General features: G+C 47.9%; 1 protein-coding gene across 2 annotated transcripts; it reads right to left on the bottom strand.

The window, feature by feature from the left end:
- Positions 1–242: 242 nt before the first annotated feature.
- On the bottom strand, positions 243–15234 carry Prss36 (serine protease 36). Of its 2 annotated transcripts, none has more exons than XM_021168440.3 (15): positions 14993–15234; positions 14635–14670; positions 14418–14453; positions 13828–13990; positions 13233–13513; positions 9658–9824; positions 4426–4675; positions 4172–4301; positions 3611–3882; positions 3349–3512; positions 1969–2206; positions 1715–1856; positions 1146–1411; positions 950–1071; positions 243–693 (listed from the first exon to the last, which is right to left on the bottom strand). In XM_021168440.3, exons 1-15 carry the CDS (start codon positions 15027–15029, stop codon positions 409–411), a joined length of 2589 nt encoding a protein of 862 aa, XP_021024099.1. In that variant the 5' UTR covers positions 15030–15234; the 3' UTR covers positions 243–408. The 2 variants fall into 2 exon arrangements, with proteins under 2 accessions (XP_021024099.1, XP_021024100.1); XM_021168441.2 differs by having other exon boundaries at positions 3611–3849; positions 14993–15233.
- Between the last annotated feature and the right edge of the window lie 8905 nt (positions 15235–24139).

Here is a 24139-nt window from a genome sequence, read left to right as displayed (position 1 = left end):
ATTCTAATGGAGAGGTGACACACAACCAGCTGTCCACCTAACCTCCCCCGCCCAGAGGCAGGAATGAGGGAACAGCTGCCACGTTATAGGGGATACATTTCCTGGGATCCCAAGACCTGAGTCACCAAGAGGGTAGAGCCCTATCCTTGGGGCTTTCCCCTTAGCTCTGAGGTGTTCAGCACCTCTGTAGCATAAGAGATGCCACAAAGCCACGTGTCTGTATTTACATTTTTATTGTCTGTTCCTCCTCCACCCCCAAGGATTCTTAGATTTAAAGTAGCCAGCACTGAGGTCCAATTATCTGAGAGCTGATGCAGTAGAGGTGGAAGAGGCCCTCTTCAGGCCCGGGAGCTGGCCGGTTGAGCCACATTCCAGCCCTGCTGGGTGGTGTGAAGAGGAGCCAGGCTCTCAGCGAGGGATCGGTAGAGCCAGGAGGAGGAGCAGAGTCAGAGCAGCAACCTTAGGGGAGCTTGCAGATCCTGCTAAGTCCTGGGGGCAGAGGTCACTGCCTTCAGGAGACCAGTAGGAGGAGCCACCGAGATGAAGAAAATGGGCTTCTCCCACGGTTTGCGATATCCATGTTGCTTCAGGGCCAATGGCTGCAAACAGCTCCCGGCTTCCTCGAACAGCCATGCCCACGAGAACCCAGGGACCTTCCTCAGTCTGGCACAGGAGGGGAGGTGCTGAGGTGACCTGCAGAGTTGGAGCCGAGGCCAAATGAGTCTGTCACCCTTCCATCTGGTTCTCTTCCCTAAAGTCCCATCACACAGCACTGCATATCTCACCCTTAGGAATCCTGGTTTTTGGCCTCTCTAAGGTCTAGCTCTGAAACAATACTTGATCCTATCTGGAACCCCATACCAAGAAACTCCATTTCTATTTGAAATAGGGTCTAGTTGCCCAGGACTACATCTCCCCTCCCCGCTCCAAGATCCCTAGGCCCCTGTACCTCACATCGATCCTCCTGTCCCTCTGAATAGAGGACACAGAAGGTTCCAGGAGTCAGAATACCCGGATAGAGGCAGTGACAGAGTCGTGGTGTCAAGATGGAGACAGCAGCAACTACAGGAACTAGAGAGGAGAGGGAACTGTAAAGGGTTCTGGCCCGAGGTTACTCCTTATTCCCATGACCCAAGGACTCTCACCTCTGTCCTGTGGGTTCTTCCAGCCCAGAACCCAGCAGCTGGCCCCTGGGGGAATACCCCCTGGGTGTAGGCAGATGGGAAGAGCTGATGGGGAGGGCTCCACCCGAGAGTTCAGCTCCAGTAGGGCCAGGGGAGGTCTAAGTCCTAAGTGCCGGGGCAGACGGATGCTGACGACGGACCGAGATACCTGGTGGCCCTGTGGGAGGGAGCTGACCCCTGCCCGGCCAAGATATACTTCAATGTAGGGCACTGTTGTAGAGCCCAGCCTGTGAGAACAGGAACCAGTGTAAGAACCAGCATCCTGTCTTATTTCTTCCATAGCTGGTGAAGTCCTTCCCAGCAGAACAGGGCTGACACGGTCTCTAGGACCCCCCATCAACTGCTCTGTGATTCCTCTCTCTTCTGCCTTCTCAAATCTAACCAAACCAAACCATCCCCACAAAGACACCCATGGCAGGCACTTTCCCTGGGCTGTGTGAGCCTAAGCGTGATGACGTCCTACTGCTGCAAGAATCCTTCATCTCTCGCCCAATTTTCCTCACCTTGCCTCCTAGCTAGGAGAGACCCACCTGAGAATACAGTGAGTGGCTGCTAGGACCCAGCCTGGGGCCACCAGGATCCCAGTGCAGACTCTATCACCAGTCACATGCACCTCCGTCAGCCAGGGCCACAACACACCAGCTGGAGTGGATTTTGGCCTTAGGCCACAGGCTAGAGAGAGGAGGCGGCCATGTCAGTGGGAATCCCAAAGCTGCCCCCTGAACATCTCACCAGGATCTAAGAATTACCAGGAACCCCTGAAACCTCACAGACCCCTGCTCACCACCGTGCTCAGTGTGTGGGGGACAAGTCTGTTTCTCGGTCTCCTCCCCTTCAGGGCCCCAGTCCCAGGTTAGCTGGTCTTCCAGGTAAGCTCCCTGAGTCACATGACGGATCCACAGACCATGAGTCTGCATTGGGGAAAAGGCTCGGGGTCGGAGACAACCATCTGAGAGGGTTCTGTATCCTGCCAGGAACCAGGTCCCCTCCTCACGGCACAGAAGGCTCCAACTGGAATCTTTCTGCAGCAAAACAGTATTATTACTCACATGAGTGCAGGCTGCAGGCCTATAGAGCCTCAGCTTGTAGGGCTTTCCTGGTTCTCCTTTCCTGCATGAACCCTTCAAGCCAAGTTCCAGCGCTGATTTGTATAAAACTCCAGCCCTCACTTGTCAAACCCCAATACTTTCTCCCCCCCCCCCCGTCTCGTTTTCGAGACAGGGTTTCTCTGTGTAGTTCTGGCTGTCCTCGAACTCTGAGATCCCTTGCCTCTGCCTCCTGAGTGGTAGGATTAAAGTCGCAGTGCATTTGGTTTCAACCCTCTCTTCAAACTGACAAGTTCAGGTTGGGAAGATGGCCCAGTCGGTAAAGAACTTGGTTCACGAGGATCCGGGCTTGGATCCCAACACTTTTTTTATTTATTTTTTTATTTTTTTTATTTTTTATTTTATTTTATTTTTTTAAAGATTTATTTATTTATTATATGTAAGTACACTGTATTGTAGCTGTCTTCAGACACTCCAGAAGAGGGCGCCAGATCTCGTTGCGGATGGTTGTGAGCCACCATGTGGTTGCTGGGATTTGAACTCTGGACCTTTGGAAGAGCAGTCGGGTGCTCTTACCCACTGAGCCATCTCACCAGCCCATATTTTTTTTTTTTTGTTTTTTTTATTTTTAAAAAGGAATAATCTGAGCGTAGTGGTGCACACTCAGGCGGATCTCTGAATTCATTTGAGGCCAGCCTCATCAACAGAGTAAGTTGTTTTGTTTTTTTTTTAATTTAAAAATTTTATGTATTTTTCTTTTATGTGCATTGGTGTTTTGCCTGCATGTATGCCTGCGTGAGGGAGTCATATATTGGAGTTACAGGCATTTGCGGGCTGCCATGTGGGTGCTGGGAATTGAACTGGAAGAGCAGTCAGGGCTCTTAGCCACTGAGCCATTTCTCCAGCCTCTACACAATTCTAAGACAGCCAGGGATACACAGAGGAACCCTGTCTTCTGGGGTAAGAAAAAAAAAAAAAAAAAAGAAGGAAAGAAAGAATAGAAATAAGAGCTTTGGCATCACGCAGAGGCCAGAACGCCCCTCTCCGTTCTAGCTCCTCCCACCTCCAGCTGGGTCCTGATCAGGACCAGATTTCTGCAACGAGTTCCTGCCGCTCACCCAGCATAGGCCCGCCTCTTCCTCCTCCTGGTAGGCGGGACAAAGCAAGTGCGGCGAGTCTCCTGGCCGCGGCACGGACTCCCCCTGGCGGCCGTACAGGCAATGACACCACCAGCTGTTTAACAGCTGCGCCTCCAGCTGCGCGCTGGAGCCCGGGGCGAGGTCTGGGAGAGAGATGAGCAGCGAGGGGTCAATGGGGCCGCCCGCGTGGGTTCCGCTCCGCCCACCCCACCCAGCCCTTGGCCCGCGCGGCCTCGCGCACCCCCGCGTCCCCAGCGAGCCAGGCGGCAGTGGCTCCCGGGCAGAAAATAGTGTTCGTGGTGGGGCAGGCACACGGCACTCGGGGCCGCGGTCAGGTTCACGCGCGTCCTCAGCTGCAGCAGCGCCAGGTCCGAAGCGAAGTCCCTGGAAGCGTTCTCGTGCGCCACGAGGCGCGCCACCCTCTCCTCCTCCGGACGGAAGGGCAGCAGCACCCGCCAGGTCTCAAAATCGTGGGGTGAGCTGTCAGAGGTGCGGGGCTGCTGGGTGGGGAAGCTGAGGAGTGTGCGCATTCCGCATACAAGATGCAAACCTAGCTTCCCACGCTTAGACTGCGTCTCCCGGTTGGAATACTGTGTCCAACACTGGAACCCCGCCCTTACTCTGATTCTCGCGTTCTGGACAGAGCCACCTACCCGCCCTTGCCAGACTCCCGGCTTTACGTTGGATTCTATATTTCCCACGACTTCACACTACAAACTGAGGTACAACTCCCACCCCAGAGGAAGGACTGGGCCAGGGAAAGGGGAAAGAGTGCCCGATGTATGGATTTTCACTCACTCACTCCAGAAAGCAGCTGGCGGGTGCCAAGACCCATCTGTCAGACACCAGAGCTCCATAGCAGGGTGTGGAGCCTGGTACCATCACCTGAGCCTCCCAGGGCCAGGTCCCCAGCCTTGGAGCCTTCCCGCACTCTTAAGAGATGAGAGGCCTGGGTCAGGGGGTCTGCAGAAATCCTTAACCCTGCAGCCTCCACCCCAATTCCTATCTGCCCAGCCCAGCCCAGCTCAGCTCAGTGTCAGTGCATCTGCCCTTCACCTGGTTGGGCAAAGGTACAGTTTTCTTCTCTGGGCTCCCAGGGTCCTGACTGTGGCTTCTGGAGCTGGCTGGGAAAGGCAGGCCCAGGTTCTGAACCCATCACGTGTTCCCGAATCCACGACTCATAGGGAGCCACTGCAGTGAAGACGCCAGGGCGGTTCCTCCGTCCACAGCCAAAGCCAAAGCTGGTGATTCCCGCCAGGAACCATCGGCCTCCGTCCTCACAGACCAGTGGTCCCCCAGAGTCACCCTAATGATAGATGACTCAAGTCAGAGATTAGTTCAAGAATTCTTACCACATTTTGGCGTAACATATAGCCACCTCTGGAAACCTTCCTGAGCTATCTTCACATTTGTATTATCTACAACTCTAATTAGAGGAAAGTCCGGTAAAACAGAATCACAGAGTGGCTAAAGCCAGGAGACAAGGTCTCATTGGAGCTGAATGATCCTTGGAAATAATTCACCCCTAAACTCTCCCTGATTTCTGAGGTTTCTTTTTTAAAGATTTATTTATTTATTTTATATATGAATACACTGTAGCTGTCTTCAGACACACCAAAAGAGGGCATCAGATCCCCATTACAGATGGTTGTGAGCCACCATGTGGTTGCTGGAAATTGAACTCAGGACCTCTAGAAAATCAGTACAGTACTCTTTGTTTTTGTTTTTTTCTTGACAGGGTTTCTCTGTGTAGCCCTGGCTGTCCTGGAACTCACTCTGTAGACCAGGCTGGCCTTGAACTCAGAAATCCACCTGCCTCTGCCTCCCAAGTGCTGGGATTAAAGGCATGGGCCACCACTGCCCGGCCAGTACAGTGCTCTTAACCACTGAGCCATCTCTCCAGCTGGATTTCTAAGGTTTCTAAGTTGCAGCTCCCAAGGTTTTGTTTTGGGCTGGGCTTGACCCTAGGGTCTCACAAATGCTGAGCTCTGCCCCTTTAAAAAGTAAATTGAGAAAGCTGGGAGGTGGTGTTGTATATTTTTAATCCTAGCACTCCAGAGGAAGAAGCAGACAGATCTCTGAGGTCAAGGCCAACTTGGACTACAGAGTGAGTTCCAGTGCAGTCTCTAAAATCAATCAATCAATCAATCAATCAAATACTGAGGGGTCTTGCTCACCTGGTGCTTGCCTTACAAGTTTAAGGTCCCAAGTTCCATTTCCATAACCCATGTAAAAATGTAGTGACTGAGCTTGCAAGTCCACTACTATAGAGGCATAGACAGCCAGTCTAGCCTAATTGGTGAGCCCAAGGCCAATGAGAGACCCTGTTTGGTTTGTTTGTTTGTTTGTTTTAAGTTTTCAAGACATGGTTTCTCTGTGTAACAGCCCTGACTGTCCTGGAATCTGATTTGTACACCAGGCTGGCCTCAGAGTTGCAAAGCCCTGCCTGCCTCTGCATCCCGAGTGCTGGGTGAAAGGCACGTGCCACTACACCTCTGCAAGAGACCCTGTTTTAAAGGAGGTAGACTGTATGTCCAATGACACCTGAGGTTGTCCTCTGCCTGCACCCCTGCACACACACATACAACACCGCCTCCATATGCACACACTCAGACACACAAACACAAAAAAATAAATTAAAGCCAAGGTACATACCTATAGTCCTAACACATGGGAGATGAAGGATCAGGGCATAGTTATTTTTAGGCTAGCCTGAGCTCCAGGAGACTGTCTCCAAACAAATAAACAAAAAATGGCTAATGGTCATATTGAGTGTAAAATGTACACGCAATAAATAAATGTAAAAACATTGAGAGATACTCACTGAGGAAGACCCTAGTAGAACTAGGCAAATATAATAGCTAAAGGAGCATGTATGGTGTCTATATCTATAGTCCCTGCGATTCAAGAGGCTGAGGCTGGAGAATCACTTAAGTTCAGGAGTCAAAGACCACCTTGGGCAACATAGAAAGATACTGGTTATAAATGAATGAATACATGAACAAATAAGTAAATACATTAATACATGGGTAGTGTGGGGGCTGGATAGATGGCTCAGCGGGTAAGAGCACTGACTGCTTTTCCAGAGGTCCTGAGTTCAATTCCCAGCAATCACATGGTGGCTCACAACCATCTGTAATGGGACCTGATGCCCTCTTCTGGTGTGTCTGAAGGGAGACAGTGTACTTACATACATTAAATAAATAGTTCTTAGAAGAAAAAAAAAAGAGTGGGGAGTGTGAAATCAAGTGAGGAAAACCTAAAAAGAGTGGACACACAATTGGTATGGGGCGTTGTTATTCTATGTTGTCTGTTCTATAACCCAGCTCAGGAGTTAGAAAGAAATCTGGGGGGGGGGGGGGCTGGCGAGATGGCTCAGTGGTTAAGAGCGCCAACTGCTCTTCCAAAGGTCCAGAGTTCAAATCCCAGCAACCACATGGTGGCTCACAACCATCCATAACGAAATCTGATGCCCTATTCTGGAGTGTCTGAAGACAGCTACAGTGTACATACATATAATAAATAAATAAATTAAAAAAAAAAAGAAAGAAATCTGGGGCTGGAGATATGGTTAAGAGCACTCTCGACTCTTCCCAGAGGATCCAGATTCAACTCCCACCCACATGGTGGCTCACAATCATCTGTAACTACAGTTCCAGAGATCTGATGCCCTCTTCTGACTGCCTTGGGCACCAGTCATACACATGGCGCACAAACGTACATACAGGCAAAACGCTGATACATGCGAAATAAATTATAAAATGTGTGAAAGTGGCTGCGAGAGATGGTTCAGAGGTGAAGGCACTCTCTATCTGTTCTTCCAGAGGATCCAGGTTCAGTTTCCAACATCCATCTAGCAACTCCCCACTGTCCAGAACTCCAATTCCAGGGGATCTGCTGCCCTCACACAGACACACATGAAGGCCAAACATCAATGCACATCAAATAGATAAATGACATGTTAAAAAAAAAAGAAGGCTCAACATTTTGTGGAGCTATGCTACAGAGAGTAGTAGTTAATGGCCCAAAGCAACTGTTTTTGAAGATCGATTTTAGTGTTTTATGAATATGAATGTTTTGCCTACATGTGTGTTTGTGTACCACAAGTGTGTCTGGTGTCTGTGGAGGTCAGAAAAGTGTTGGATCCCTGGAACTGGAGTTAAAGAGGTTGTAATGGTCCTGGGAATTGAACGCTGGCCCTCTGCAAGGGCAGCAAATGCTGTTAGCCACAGACAACTCGTAAGCTCTGATCATTCAGATTTAGATTCAGTTTTAATTTCTCAGGCCCCCAGCCCCACCCCTTCCTCTGTTTTGTTTTAGTTGAGATAGGTCTCAGGAATCCCAAGCTGGCTTCAAACTCATTCTGTAGCTGATGTTGGCCTTGACTGCTGAACTGCTTCTACCACTTCACTTATGAGTTCTGGGGCTGTAGGCACAGACCTCCACGCTCAGCTCCAGAGGCACAGACCTCCACGCTCAGCTCCAGAGGCATAGACCTCCACGCTCAGCTCCAGAGGCATAGACCTCCACGCTCAGCTCCCGTGGTGCTGGCTAAGCCAAGCACCCTAACAGCTGAGCTATACCCCAAGTCTGTCTGTCTGTCTGTCTCTTTCTTTCTTTCTTTCTTTCTTTCTTTCTTTCTTTCTTTCTTTCTTTCTTTCTTTCTTTCTTTCTTTCTTTCTTTCTTTCTTCCTCTCTCTCTCTCTCTCTCTCTCTCTCTCTCTCTCTCTCTCTCTCTCTCTTTCTTTCTTTCTTTTTTTTTTTTTTTTTTTTGGTTTTTCGAGACAGGGTTTCTCTGTGTAGCCCTGGCTGTCCTGGAACTCACTCTGTAGACCAGGCTGGCCTCAAACAAAATCTAAAACTTTAAGAGACTGACTATGTCAATGGGTCCTGGAACCCCAGAACCATCTATTTTGTATTCACACCATTACCATGAATGCTGGGCTAATTTCTCAAAAAAAGTTGTTTCAAATATACTGTTTTGGCCATCAGCCAATTATCTGGAACATTCCCTCTGTGAAGAATTAATTCGGCCCTTGGTCCTGTGAAGGTTCTATGCCCCAATATAGGGGAATGCCTGGGCCAGGAAGCTAGAGTGGATGGGTTGGGGAGCAGGGGGTGGGGGGAGAAGTTTCGGAGGAGAAACTAGGAAAGGGGATAACATTCGAAATGTAAATAAAGAAAATATCTAAAAAAAAATAGTAAAAAAAAAGAATTCATTTTTCTTAATAATTATTTGTAGGTACCCACTAAGCAACAAGTGTTGTGCTATATAGGCTGGGTTTTGCTTTTTAGATCGTAGTGAGGTCATTAACTATGGTGACAATCCTTGACATATTATTGTCATCTTCCAGATATGAAGTTTGAACATTTGGCAAAGTTGAATATTTAACAGCTGGTGGTGCTGGACTTGTGAAAGGGAATAGAGGATGCCCTGAGTGAGCAAATTCTCGAGTGTACTGTTGACGTGGACAAGACCAGGTCAAAGGCTCCAAGGCCTTGGAACCATGGGATACTGGCAAAGCTGTATCCACATATGGGTCATGCTCAAGATGGGTGGCAGAGCTCAACCCCGGAATCCAAAACAATTGATCAGTGTGTGTAAAGACTAGCAGCTGCAGCTTCCTCTGAGAAGTTTGCAGCCCCAAACTATTGGTCTACAGAGACCTCCTACTAAGACTTAGTTAAACCTTGTCACTGTGCTATGCCCAGTGAACACCTCAAAGTTCCCAGCTACAGTGGGGAATCTAACCCCAGCTTTGCTGTATGTGTATCTGTCCTTCCTTCATTTTCTCACTAGACGTAACCTGGGTTCCACAACGCCTGTCTCATGGGATGCAGGGTAGATGTAGCAGCAACTGGCACTTGGGAGTCTGGGGCTCTGCTGCATCATACTCCTAAGGGTAACAGTACATGTGTTGAGTCCTAGTTTCCATCCATCCACCTCTAATCTTTATGCCAGTCCTACTCATTGATACTCTTTTGCTTTGTTTTGAGCTGGGGTCTCAGGGAGCTTAGGATGACCACTGTGTAGCTCAGACAGGCCCTGAGCAGTTCACCTGGCTTCGCCTCTATTTACCAAGTGCTAAGATTACAGGTGCTTCCTGCTATGCCAGGCTCCATTGGCTGTCTTTGGGGTTTTGTTGCCAGAGGTTGAACATAGCACCTCCTAGGTGCTAGGCACATTCTGAACCCATGAGCCATACTCCCCAGACAAGATTCCATTGAAGATGAGGCTCAAATTTTCATCTACTGCTTAGGTGCTTCCTATGGGCGAGGAGATCTTACCTGGCAGGTGTCCCTTCGTCCCGCTGGATAGCCAGCACACAGCATCCCTGGCAACAGCTGGAAAGTCAGGTTGAAAGGGCCAGGACGGCTGTAGAGACATTGACAGGCAGCCTCTCCCAGCAACCTTAGCTCCACTTCCTGTAGAGCCCAGGGCAGAGGCAGAGGGACTGAGGGCAGAACAGATACTGTGAGTTAGGTAGGAAACACTCATCTCTCCATACCTTTGCTTTGTCCCTTTCAGAGGCCACCTAGATATTTCCATCAACATGCCTCTATCGAGTCAATGTAGCTCAGTTGGCAGGCTGCTTGCTAACATACACAAAGGCTGTGCTCAGTCCCCAGGACTGGCATGTGCCTGTAATCCCAGAACTTGGGAACTAGAGGTGAAGAATCAGAAACTCAAGATCATCATCAGCTACATAGCAAGTTCAATGCCAGCTTGGGCTATGTGGGACCTTGTCTTGGGAAAAAAAAAAAGATGGCTCCCTAGCCTACCACTTCCACCACACTATCTGTTGCTCACTTGTTCTTTCTTTCTTTCTTTCTTTCTTTCTTTCTTTCTTTCTTTCTATTTTTTTTTTTTTTTTTTTTTTTTTTTTTTGGTTTTTGGTTTTTTCGAGACAGGGTTTCTCTGTGTAGCCCTGGCTGTCCTGGCACTCACTTTGTAGACCAGGCTGGCCTCGAACTCAGAAATCCGCCTGCCTCTGCCTCCCAAGTGCTGGGATTAAAGGCGTGCGCCACCACGCCCGGCTTCTTTCTATTTTTTGAGACAGGGTTTCTCCGTGTAGCCCTGGCTGTCCTGGAGCTCACTCTGTAGACCAGGCTGGCTTCGAACTCAGAAATCCACCTGCCTTTGCCTCCAAAGTGCTGGGATTAAAGGCGTGCACCACCACTGCCTGGCCTGTTGTTCTTTCTTCTCTCTAAATCCTATTCTTATGTTTGGCCCCTGTAAGCATCCAGCAAGAGCTGTTACAGATGCTATAGGTTGTGAACTATACAAGGTCCACAGACAATAATGTATATATGTTAGCACTAAAAACCATCAAGCTGTCAATCCTGATGTGGAGTAGGTATTTGTTCAAAACCAGAGCAACCTTTACACAAAAATATCATGTGTATTGGATATGGTCTTATATCCATTTACCAAACACAGAAACTAGACTTTAGGATAAAAATTTGGGTGTTGGGCTGGAGATATGGCTCAGCGGTGGCACTGACTGCTCTTCTGAAGGTTCTGAATTCAAATCTCAGCAACCACATGGTGGCTCACAACCATCTGTAATCTGTCGCCCTCTTCTGGTGCATCTGAAGACAGCTACAGTGTCCTTAGATACAATAATAAATAATTTTTTTTTTTTTTTTTAAAGAACCTGGGTATTAGCCAGGCATGGTGGCACAGCAAGTCTCTGAGTTCAAGGCCAGCCTGGTCTACAGAGTGAGTTCCAGGACAGCCAGGGCTACACAGAGAAACCCTGTCTTGAAAGACAAACAGACAAACAAACACAAAAAAGTAAAAACACAGCAACAAAAATATGGCTGTCATCTCTGTCTCCATTTTAAAAGATTATTATGTATGTGAGTGTTTTACCTGATTGTAGGTGTGCACATTACATGTGTCCCTAGTGTGTGCATACAAAGGTCAAAGAAGGGAGCTGGTGAGCTGGCTCAGTGGTTAAGAACACCAACTGTTCTTCTAAAGGTCCTGAGTTAAAATCCCAGCAATCACATGCTGGCTCACAACCATCCATAATGAGATCTGATGCTCTCAGTGTACTTACACTGAGCTACAGTGTACTTACATATAATACATAAAAAAAAAAGGTCAAAGAAGGACCCAGGATACCCTGAAACTGGAGTTATGTGGAGTTACAGTTGGTTGTGAGTGTCCATGGAACCAAACCTGGGTCCTTTGCTCAGCAACAACTCCTTTTTAACTGCCAAGCCTTCTCTCCAGCCTCCCTGACTCCCGTTTTAACTCAGCTTCCCCACTTAGCTCCCAAGATGTCCCACTGTGTCTCTGTATCCTCAGTGTAACTTCCCAGTGCAGGCAGCATAAGCTGGGGCCTGAATGGTCAGCCCAGCTCCTGAGTGGTCAGTTTCCTAATTCACTCTGTACCTGCTACTTCCAGGAGTAAATGGATGTTGCAGGCTCAGCCTGGGGCCCCAGTGCCATCATTCTGGACTCTAGGTGTATGTTACTACTTACAGCTACTACCTTTGTTGTTGTTGCTGCTGCTGTTGTTGTTAACACGGGGTGGGGTCCCCCTCTGTAGCCCTAGCTGTCCTGGAAGTCCCTATGTAGAACATTCTGACTTAAACCCGCAGAGATCCATTTGCCTCTGCCTCTAGACTGCTGAGATGAAAGGTGTGCGCCACTGCAATCAGCCCGTGCTACTTTTTTTTTTTTTTAAAGATTTATTTATTTATTTATTTATTTATTTATTTATTTATTTATTTATTATATGTAAGTACACTGTAGCTGTCCTCAGACACTCTTGCTGGGATTTGAACTCTGGACCTTCGGAAGAGCAGTCGGGCGCTCTTACCCACTGAGCCATCTCACCAGCCCAGCCCGTGCTACTTTTGGTGAAAAGACTCAGGAGCCAGAGAGGGACAGGGAATGTGAAGAGGTCCCTCTAGACTCACCAAAATCCTGAGAGGTCAAGCTATGGCTGAACCTGTCCATGGAACTCAGCTAGAGTGCTCTGGGGGCCTTGGTAGTGCCACTGGTTGGCACTGCTCTGTCCTTCAGTCTCAGCATGACTTTAAGATCTTCTATACCCACCCTCAGCATCCTTGTGAGCTTTGCCCTGCCACTCAGTGTAGCACCCCAGGGTTTCCCTAGGGCCCCCAGGATGGCCTCTATTTAGCACATCCTCTCTCCACACAACCTCCTTCCCAGTGATCTCCTGCTGTGAAGGCCCACTGTCAGGACCCTCTGGTTCCTTCCACAAAGATTTCCTAGGTGTTCGTGATCACCGTTTCCTGTTGGTACCCCTGCAAGTCGCAGCTATGGCATCTCCATCACAAAGCTCCTTTCAAAGCCCCTAGTCCTGGAGAAGTCTGACCCAAGCAGATGTAGACTAGCTATGTACCCATAGCTATGTTTACTAGCGGCAAAGTAACAGCCAGTAATAGGGGTGGTAGAAAATGGAAAAGAGTCTGCCTCCAACACCACTGTGCTAGCCACTGCTGATAGGCATTACTTGGGTTTTCTCTGCCCGGTCACCCAACACCCAGGGAGCTGTTTTCCTCTTTTCACAGGAGGAAATGTGCAGGGGGGAATGCTTTGTCTGAAAGAGCTGGGATGGAACCCGAATCTGACCTAAATCCAAAAGAGAAAAGAAAAGAAAGAAAGAAGAAAAAACAAAACAAAACAAAAAAACGGAGAAAAGGCGAGGCCGGGCAACCTCGGGTACATAAAAAGAGGTTAGGAATTTTCCGTGGATCAGAACCAAATCTACCAAGCTCCGCCTGGGTCCCATTCTTTAGGCTCAGCTTCCGAGGAGGTAACCCACTAGAGGATCCAGCTTTCAGGGCCCACACTTGCAAGGGCGGTGGTGCGTCCCACTTACCAGCCTCCTGGACGTCCCCCCAACCAGTGGCCCAGCAGGCAGTTCCGTGAGCGAAGAGGTGTGAGGCACGAGGCAGGCAGACCGGCCGCACAGAGGGGCCCAGCTTAGCTGGCGAGGCCAGGCGCAGCAGAGCCAAGTCTGCGCCTAGTTCCACTGTGCTGTAGTTGTCCGGTATCAGGATGGTGGCCACTGAGCGCATGTGTGCTCCTTCCAGGGGCCCGTCCTGGGAGTGCACGCCCAGCAGAACTGACAATTCGTCCGCGGGCTCCAAGGTCCCATTCCTGCTCCAGTGTCGGGGAGAGAAGGGGACTAGGTTGGCCCTACGGAGTCAGTCCTTGGGACTGGGGACTCAGAGCCAAAGGGGAGCTAGGGTCAGTAGGAGCCCAGCGAGAGAGTAGGTCCAGATTGTTCACCGTAGAAGTTGAAAGGGTCAAATAGGTCTTGGAGATGTCAGTGGGAGCGTTGGAAAGATTTCTATTCCAGGGTATTCAGCCTGGAAAGCGAGGCATTGCCAGGCAGGAAGGATAAGCAGGGAAGGTTGAGCTGCAGCGCGGGGTTTGCTGTAGGAGAGAGCCTGGACAAAGACTATACTCACGTCACGAAACAGTGAGCAGCAGAGAGGACCCAGGAAGGGGCGATGAGGGAGCCCCCGCAGATGTGGCCCCCACCTTGATGCAGGCTCACCTGCCATGGCCAAGTGCCAGGATGAGCGTCCGAGCCCCCCACGATGCGGGAAGAGGACTCAGGGCGGCCGCAGTCTGCAATAGAGACCCCTAGAAGTCAAAGCTCGGTTAGGGTTCCCCTCCTCTCCTAATCCCTCGGACTCCAGAGACCCTGGTAACTCGGGGAGGGTGGTGGTGGAGCCTGAACCCCTTCAGTTTGCCCTTCTGAATATGAGCACGGCACAGCTGGAGGGCCCGGGCACTTCCAATTCACTCATGACCTCGCCAGTTTGAAACTTCTTTAGGATTCAAGACAGCCTTTAATGCCAGCGCTCAGGAGGCAGAGGCAGGTGGATCTCTGTGAGTGTGAGGTTAGCCTGGCCTAAGAGAATGAGTTTCAGGATAGCTAGGACTATAGAGAGAGACCCTGTCTCAAAAGCAAAGCAAAGAAAAATAAAACAAAAACAAAAACAAGCAAGCAAACAAACAAAAATCAAGATTGAAGGTAACTCATGCCTCTCACCTAGGTCTTCAAATTCTCCTTGGGTAGGACTGACCACTAGAAGACAGAAGACAGAGAGAGAAAGACGCTCTTTACTTCAACTCTGACACTGCCAGCACCGTCTTCCTGCTCTTCCTGGGCTTTTGCTGCCCTCAGTCCCCCAGTTCCCTGTTTCAGCCCTTTGGTCTGCCTACACTAAGGCATCTAAACCCAACTGTCCCCAGTCCATCAGTCTTACCTGAGTCCTGGAAGGCTCCTGGGATGGGACTGACCACTGAGAAGACAAGAGGGAGGCAAGGAAAGTCTGGAGAGATGATGCACTTAGGTGTGGCTCTTTCTCCCTCCATCCTATTTTACAGTGTTCCATCTTCCCAGGGCATGCAGGCCTCCTTTCCCTTTCCCCTTCTGCAGTATCCCTCGGGCTCCTGGTATGGCCCTCTCCTCCTTCCACCACCCTCCCGTCCTTCCTCTTGACACTCTGCTCCTCTGCCTACTCTGCTATCTTACTGCCATAAGGGATGCAGGGTATATCTCCTGCTTTTCAGCTCTCTAGGGTTGGTATCCAGGCTTCTTAAAGCCCAGTCCTCTGAACTTACCCATGATTACAACTGGGAGAATCAGGTGTTGGGACATGGTCTACTAAAGTCAGCTGGAGGCACAGAAGCAGGTGAGAGGTTGCTTCCTGCCACCACTCTGTCACCGGACTATGTAGCTGGTTCCTCCTGATGGTCCCAGGGGTAGCCCCACCCTCCCTGGCTGGAGCCCATCTGTGGGAATCTGAGAGGATCTGGGCCTGAAAGAGGAAAGTAGGGAGGTCAAAGGCCCCACCCTGAACTCTGGTGCATCTCACATATCTGGAGGCTCAGAATGGAGGTAGGGCGGTGTCCTCGCTCCAGGACACCTGTTGGATGTGGAAAGTTGAGCAGGGAGCCCCGTGTGTTAAACGGAATCAGAGGACTGTGGTGGGTGGAGTGCTGGGAGCACATGCTCAGGGTCTGTGGAAGAGCTGGATGGGGCTGGGCAGTAGCCCTTGGCATGACTCACCTGAGACCTCACCCTTGATTGGGGTGTGGCTTCCCCAGTGGCTTGGCCTTTTCTTCTCACACAGCTCTGGTTACTGGAGTTGCTGGCCAGGCCTGGGACAGGAACTCTAGGGAATTCAATTCCATCCTAACAAAGGGATCACAGATTCTGCCTTGTTGAGCAAGGCCTGGGGAGGACTGGAGAGGACTAAGCAGCCTGGCAAAGCTGGAAACATCCCACTACCCTCTGTGCTGGGGTGATCGCCTCTCAATGCTGTCCCTTGCTTGCTCTTCATGTGACTTAGAAAAGTCACTCAGCCTCTTGGTACACTGTTTATCATTAGGAGTCTATTTAAGGAAGGTATGGCACTGGGTATGGTAGTACCTGTGACCCCAACACTGTGAAGTCTGAAGGCACTCCAGGCCACAGTTCCTAGACTGCACAGGAGCTGAAGATGTGGGTTAACTGCTATGATTGCTTGCTGCTCTTCTAGAGGACCTGAGTTCAGTTTCCAGAATCCACACCAGCTCACAACCTCCTGTTACCTCAGCTCCAGATTTGGTGCCCCCTTTGCCCTCTCTGTGGGCAATAGCACCCACATGGCATAGAGGTGTGTGTGTGTGAGTGTGTGTGTGTGTTTGTGTGTGTGTGTGTGTGTGAGAGAGAGAGAGAGAGAGAGAGAGAGAGAGAGAGAGAGAGAAACAAGGGAAAAAGCACATGTTTGGGTAGAAGATATAGCTCAATTGGTAAAATGTTTGCCTAGAATGCATGAAGTTCTGGGCTTGATCTCCAGTTTTACATAAAGCTGGCACGCTGGTGAATGCTTATGATCCTAGTACCTAGAAGGTAGAAGGCAGGTGCAATATCAGACGTTCAGTATCGGGGCTGGAGAGATGGCTCAGTGATTAAGAGCACTGACTGCTCTTCCAGCTGATGCCCTCTTCTGGTGTATCTGAAGACAGCGACAGTATATGCACATACATTAAATAAATAAATAAATATTAAAAAGGGGGGGTGGGTTGGAGAGATGGAGAGATGGCTTAGTGGCTAAGAGCACTGACTGCTCTTCCAGAGGTTCAGAGGTTCAGAGGTTCAGAGGTTCCAGAGGTTCCAGAGTTCAATTCCCACCAACCACATGGTGACTCACAACCATCTGTATGGGATCTGATGCCCTCTTCTGGTGTGTCTGAAGACAGCTACAGTGTATTCATATACATAAAATAAATAAATCTTTAAAAAAATAAATAAATCTTTAAAAAAATAAATAAATCTTTAAAAATAAAAATAAATCTTTAAAAAATATTTTTAAAAAAGGAGTTCAAGGTCATTTTTAGCTACATTAGGAATTTAAGGCCAGCCTGGGCTACATCCATAAGACTTTGTCTCAACAAACAAACAAGCAAACATGACTCTGCTTAGAGGAAGTCAGTGTTTGAGGATAGAGCTTTTTGCATGTGTGGGTAGGCTTGAAGGAAACCAAAAAGATGAGGAAGCTCTAGCTGGCTGGAATGGAGAGCCTGGGCTGGGGCTGGATTGCTGTCTCCATAGGTAAGAACGATTGTTTTGTAAGCACGAGGAGAACCTGAGATCAAATCCTCAGAACCCGTGTAAAAAGTTAGGCACAGCTGCCCTTGGAACAAGACAGAGGCCAAGAGCTCGAGGGCTAATCAGCCAAAACAGTGGAGCTCTGGTTCTATGAGAGATCCTGTTTCAAGGCTACAAGGTGGAGAGTGGTAGACAGGAGTGGCAATGAGAGAGCCTTTGCTGCCTTGCCCCAAAGAGAGAGAAGGAAGGAGGGGGACAGAGAAGGAATAGAGAGTAGTTTCTGGCACTCAAGAAGAGCTCTGTCTGTGCAAAGAGCCAGCCAGTAGAAGCTGCAGTCCTCAGTGGAAAAGCGTGACCTTCATCCCCATCAGGGAAGAAGCTTGGAGGGAAGCAGTAAGAACAATACACAGCCAGTTAGTGTAGTGGTGTGCTCCCATAACCACAATGCTTGTGAGGCTGAGGCAGGGGAACGGTGTGAGGCCAGCCTGGCAAGCTAAAGGGAAGCACTCTGCATTATTGAGTTTCTCATTTTGTGAGTGGCTGGGCTCCGCTGAGCTGCTCTGTCTGTTGTCCCAAGTGTTTTGTAGTCAGATTTGTCTGAGATTGGAAGTATAACAGGGCCCTAGACCTTAGCACATCTGACTCCATGATGGAAGAACTATTCAGGCTGTAAAACTTAGCACGTAGACAGCCCTATCTGCCAAAACTAAAACAAAGGCCTAATCCATCAAAGTCTTCAGATGCACCAGAAGAGGGAGTCAGCTCTCATTAAGGATGGTTGTGAGCCACCATGTGGTTACTGGGAATTGAACTCAGGACCTCTGGAAGAGCAGTCAGTGCTCTTAACCGCCGAGCCATCTCTCCAGCCCCCATGGAAGTCCTTTCTGGTGACTGCACTGACTGAAAGGAGCACAGAAAGCTCCACACCTTGACTAGGCGATGACTATGTAGAAATGGACGTCTCACTGACCTCTATTCTTTGTGGAACTCGCTCTGGAGACCAGGCTGGTCTCAAACTCAGAGATCTGGCTGCTTCTGCCTCCCAAGTGCTGGGATTAAATGCCTGTGCGACCACCTCCTGGTTTGAGCCTACCTTAAGAGTACTGCTTTTACAGCCGGGCATGGTGGCGCACGCCTTTAATCCCAGCACTCGGGAGACAGAGGCAGGAGGATTTCTGAGTTCAAGGCCAGCCTGGTCTACAAAGTGAGTTCCAGGACAGCCAGGGCTATACAGAGAAACCCTGTCTCGAAAAACCAAAAAAAAAAAAAAAAAAAAAAAAGAGTACAGCTTTTACACCTGAGTGAGGAGACAAATAGGAGTTTCTAAATGGATTCTAGGGTCAGCTAAGGAAACACAAATGAATCAACTCCAAAAAATGTTTTCCTTGACTGAAAATGTGGGTAAAAGTGCAACATAGTGCAACATTACATCAGATATTCCAGGGTATTTGTGCTATGCAGCTTCTCAGAGTGCCGGGAAGATAGAGAGACCTTTCAGTGCTGGGAAAAACAGAGGTATTCTGAAGCCAGGCTTTTGATATTACATTTCCTGATAAAAGAGATGGTTTATCTTAAGAAAAAGGTTCCAGGTCACTATTTATTTGTTTTATTTTTGAATTGACTTCAGAGAGAAAAAAACCAGAAAACAAAGAAAACTGATTGTCACTGTTAGAAAAAAAAAAAAAAAAGCATTCCTTAGATAATCCACTTTTTTTTTTTTTGTTCATTTCTGGACTGGGGAGATAGTTCACTGGTAAAGGGCATAGTGCGTTCACAGTGCAATGGACGGAGTACAGAAAACATTTAGAATAGAATGTGTTGGTCTTGGTGGTGAACACCTGCAATGCCAGCACTTGGGAGGTAAAGGTGGGATCAGGAGCTCAAGGCTAATTTTGGCTACATGGCTAGTTTAAGGCCAGCCTGGGCTGCAAGAGGCCCTGTCTCAATCCTCCCCGCTCCTTCTACAAACAAAAGTAAATAAATAAATTTAATAAATACTGACTGGGTTGGGGTACAGCACAGTGATATAGCACTTGTGTAGCACATGAGAGGCAAACAAAATAAAACAAAACCTACAACAAACAAAAAGCTAAAGTCAAGACTGTTGCCTCGGCAGAGCTGAGTGTGTTCCAGATCAGCTGGACCAGGCAGGACTGACTCTCCCGGGAAGAAGTGCTCAGGCGAGCATGGCCACTCATACTGGCAATTTCAGCCCTTGGGAGGCTGAGACAGAGTGACGGGTTCCCAGCTATCCTCATCTACACAGCAAGATCAAGGCCAGCATGGGCTATATAAGACCTCTTTCTCTCAAAACAATAAAAATGTGTTCAGGATCTGGAAGCCACCCCACTTCTGGTAGGGTTACTCGGTTGAAGACTGTGTGGGCAGTGCCATGTCCTCAGAGAAGAACCTGGCTGTCTATCTGTTCCGCCACTCCAAAGGCAGCCCAAAGATCCAGAAATGGGTTCAACCTGGGCTATAGGAGGATTCCTGGCAGTTAGGTAAAAGCCAGCATTCCTTGGAAACTTGTGACACTGATTTCCATCTACCTGAAGGAGTCATTTCTTTTACCTCTGGCAGAGGGACATGTGGCTATCTGTGGTGCCCATTACATATCAAAGCTCATGCTGGCCTTCTCTCAATATCGCAAGTACCTGTTACACATGTCAAGGTTCACGATGGCATCCCAGACCTTCTGACCCACCCTACCGAAACTCTCTCCAGCATCCTTTTGCTCACTACTCATTCTCCTTATCACCCTGCTATTCTTGCTATGCTTGTTCTCCCTCACTGCACCCCCCCCGCCCCCTCTCCTCTCTGCTCCTGCCTCTTAGACTGTTTTCTTTATTCTCCATGCCTGTTATTCTCTCCTCTTCTCATAGGAAGCCCTGACTATGTCTGGTCTGCTGGCCATGTTCAGTTTACTTCTTTCTCTGCTCTGGACTCTTCCACATGCCTCTGGCTGATTTCTCGTTCTCATATCTACAAAAATCCTTTCCCCTTAATCATACCATGGGGCCATCAGGTTATCAGTTTATACAGTAGGTGATATATATATCAAGAAATTCATTCATCTTGCTTAGATTTTCCAGTTTGGTAGAATACAAATTTTTTTGTTTTTGGGTGTTTTGTTTTGTTTTGTTTTTTTGAGACAGGGTTTCTCTGTGTAGCCCTGGCTGTCCTGGAACTCACTTTTTAGACCAGGCTGGCCTCAAACTCAGAAATCTGCCTGTCTCTGCCTTCCAAGTGCTGGGATTAAAGGCGTGCGCCACCACTGCCTGGTGAATATTTCTTTTTGGGTGTTGTTTTTTGTTGTTAGAGAGCTTTTAGGTGTGCTATTAAGTTCCAAATATGAGATATCTCCAATTTTTTGATGTAGACAGAGTGCTATGAATTTGCCTCCTAGAAAATAGATTTTGTCTATAGATTTTGTCTTTGTCCCATAGATTTTGTTTTCAATCTTATTTAGTTCTAAAAAGTTTTTGGTTTTCTTCTTGATCTCTGCCTTGACCTATTTCTCATTCGGTAGAGAAGTGCTCAGTCACCATGAGTTTGTGGCTTTCTGTTGTTGATATTCAGCTTTAAGCCATGGAAGTAAGATAGGATGCAAAGTGTTATTTTCATTTCCTTAAGTCTTCTGAGATTTCCTTTGTGTCCAAACATGTGATCAATTTTGAAGAATGTTCTATGAGCTGATAAGAAGAAAGTATAGGCATCATCTTGAGTGAGGTAACACAATCACAAAAGAACTCACACAATATGTATTCACTGATAAGTGGATATTAGCCCAAAACTTAGGATACCCAAGATATAAGATACAATTTGCTAAACGCATGAAACTCAAGAAGAATGAAGACCAAAGTGTGGACACTGTGCCCCTTCTTAGAATTGGGAACAAAACACCCAGGGAAGGAGTTACAGAGACAAAGTTCGGAGCTGTGATGAAAGGATGGACCATTTAGAGACTGCCGTATCCAGGGATCCATCCCATAATCAGCTTCTAAACGCTGACACCATTGCATACACTAGCAAGATTTTGCTGAAAGGACCCAAATATAGCTGTCTCTTGTGAGACAATGCCGGGGGCTAGCAAACACAGGAGTGGATGCTCACAGTCAGCTATTGGATGTATCACAGGGCTCCCAATCGAGAAGCTAGAGAAAGTACCCAAGGAGCTAAAGGGATCTGCAACCCTATTGTTGGAACAACATGATGTACTAACCAGAACCCCGGAGCTCTTGTCTCTAGCTGCATATGTATCGAAAGATGGCCTAGTCAGCCATCACTGGAAAGAGAGGCCCACTGGACTTGCAAACTTTATATGCCCCAATATAGGGGAATGCCAGGGCCAAAAGAATGGGAATGGGTGGGTAGGGAAGTGGGGGGCGCTATGGGGGACTTTTGGGATAGCATTGGAAATGTAATTGAGGAAAATATGTAATAAAAATATTAAAAATTAAAAAAAAAAGAAAGCATATTCTTTTGTGTTTGGGTGACATGGTCAATAGATATGTTAGTTTCATTTAATTTATGATGTTATTTAACTCCAGCATTTCTCTGGTTTTTGTCTGGATGGCCTGTGTATTGGCAAGATCTTTACTGTGTGAGAGTCAATACATGATTTTTTGTTTGTTTGTTTGTTTTTGTTTTTTGTTGTTTTTTGTGGATTTCTCTGTATAGTCCTGGCTGTCCTGGAACTCACTTTGTAGACCAGGCTGGCCTCGAACTCAGAAATCTGCCTGCCTCTGCCTCCTGAGTGCTGGAATTAAAGGTGTGCACCACCACACCCGGCCTCAATACATGATTTTAACTGTAATAGTTTTTCTTTTATGAACTTGGGAGCCCTTGTATTTGGTACATAATGTTTAGAATGGCAATATCTTCATGGTGAATTTTCCCTTGGATGATCATGAAGTATCCTTCCCTACCTATTTTGATTCATTTTGGTGTGAAGTCTATTTTGTCAGATATTAAAATGGCTATGTCTCCATTTTAATGCTAACTTCTTGGGTCTACTTGCTTGGAAAACATTTTCTCACCTTTTAGTCCTAGGTGATGTCCTTGATGGTGAGATGTGTTTCTTGGATGCAGTATGTGGGGCACAGGCAGCCTGGTCCCCGGTCTGGAACCCTAATGACATGATTGGTGGTGACTTCCACCAGCATGGGACAGCAGGTGTTTGGCCATGCCTCCTGGGCCCCAGGCTCCTGTGGAAGCTACAGCCTCCAACAGCCCCCTCCCCTCCCCAGAGAGGTGTGTGGCCATCAGTCAAGTAGGAGCAGCACCAAGCCCTCCCACATGCAAATAGGTTTCCCCAAAGCTCTCAGACCAAACCAATGAGAAGTACCTGTTGTCAGATGCCGCAGACCCTCTGGTTCCCTTTGTCTGCATGGAATGGGTCTCTGGGGCAGGTGGGCAAAGCGTCAGATGGAATGACAGACAGATGTACACAGGAGAGGTTGTGTAGAATCTGAATGTAATTTGTCAAATCGAGCATCAAACTTTTTATACAGAAGAAAATAAGGAAGTTGGGTGACACACCCGCAAGGTACAAAGAGGTTACTGGATTTTTCCATAAAACAAAGGAATGTAAACACAGAAGGTCTAACAGGAACCACCTGGGATAGAATTCATTGTTAACAACTGGGATCAACAAGAGCTCCACCTAAGATTCACTTAATCTTAGAAGCCAGGGTCAAGGGCTTCGTGCCCTTGCCATAGTTCCTATTTTAGTCTATTATATAGTCCACCTTTCCTTTAGGCCATTGTAAATATGTGTGTATGGGTGTAACTCAGCTATCTATAGTTCTAAGTATCTATTCTGGTTCCTCTTTAGGTCTCAAATTTCCTTCTTCCTAGAAGATGGTAAATTCCTGTGTAGGGCAATGACTTAGCTTTTATTCAAAGTGATAGTGTAATACCAGAGGCAATTCTGAATGTCATTGAGTAGGCAACATTCTTACTGAATTCCAAGCCCATGGTCAGCTCAAGGACTTTCTAGGACGTTGGAACACTGGTGAAGGCTTGGCTATGTCAGAATTCAATCTTAAAAGGCACTTATAATAGGATAATACTTAAGAGAGCACGTGGATCCATACACCAGACTAATGCGGGAATGGAATATTAATGTATGGGTTAGAGAGAACGCCAGACTCCAGGAGTTTCTGTGAAACTCTCTGCCTTGTGAGTGGCTTCCAGGCCTCTTGGCCTGTCAAGCTGACTCGACCAGAGTGCGTGGCAGTCAGACCCTTACCCACCTCCACAACTGTATATAAGAATCCTATCTGGAAGGATTAAAGATGTGTGAGAACTACTCTGTTATCCGAGCCTTCTGTCCAAAGAGCTGTAACACTTGGGAAGAGGTCTGCTCTCCCGATATGCTGCCTGAAGCTCTGCCGCACTCCTCACTGGCTAGTTGGCCTTTATTTGGCCCAGCCCTACCTGACTCCGTGAAGGGCTGAGTGGAGTAAAAGAGTAACCTGGAGGCCAAGAAGGAAGTGAAGCCAACTGCAGCAGCAGAAGCTGTGGAAGCGACCTCCCATCCCTGCCTGCACTTGCTTCCTTTCGCTGGAACTCTCACACCAGGCCAGGCCAGAGATCTCCATGGAAAGCCTCTGGTACACAGGCCCACAGTAGTACAAAGATGAGTCCTGTTTTCTAATACAATCTGCTAGTCTTTTATTGGTACTGAGAGTCATCAATGAACGGTATTTATTGATTCCTGTTATTTTGTTGCTATGGTGTGGGTCCCCCCACTCTTGTGATGCTCTACTCTAGAATTATTTATTCCTGTGACTTCTTGGGTGTTTGTTAACCTCTTCAGATTGAAAATTTCCTTCTAATGCCTTCTATAGAACTGGATTGATAGATAATTACTGCTTACATCTGGTTTTATCATGCGATGATGTCTTTTATTCATTTTATTTTATGTGCCTTGGTGTTTTGTTTGCTTCCCTGGGGTGCCAGATCCCCTGGAACTGGACTTAAAGACAGATGGGTGCTGGCAATTGAACCTGGGTCCTCTGGAAAAGTAGACCTTGCTATTAACTGCTGAGCCATCTCTCCAGCCCCGTCATGGAGTGCTTTTTTTTTCCCTCCGTTGACTGTGATTGATAATTTTACTGTGAGTAGTTGCATCTGTGATCACCTAGAATTTGTAGACTATTTGTCCAGGT

The sequence above is a fragment of the Mus caroli genome, unplaced genomic scaffold (genome assembly GCF_978045245.1).
Source record: "Mus caroli unplaced genomic scaffold, Mus_caroli_1 scaffold_8, whole genome shotgun sequence".
In the NCBI taxonomy this organism is placed as follows: Eukaryota; Metazoa; Chordata; class Mammalia; order Rodentia; family Muridae; genus Mus; species Mus caroli.
This window is presented reverse-complemented; position numbering and strand designations above follow the sequence as displayed.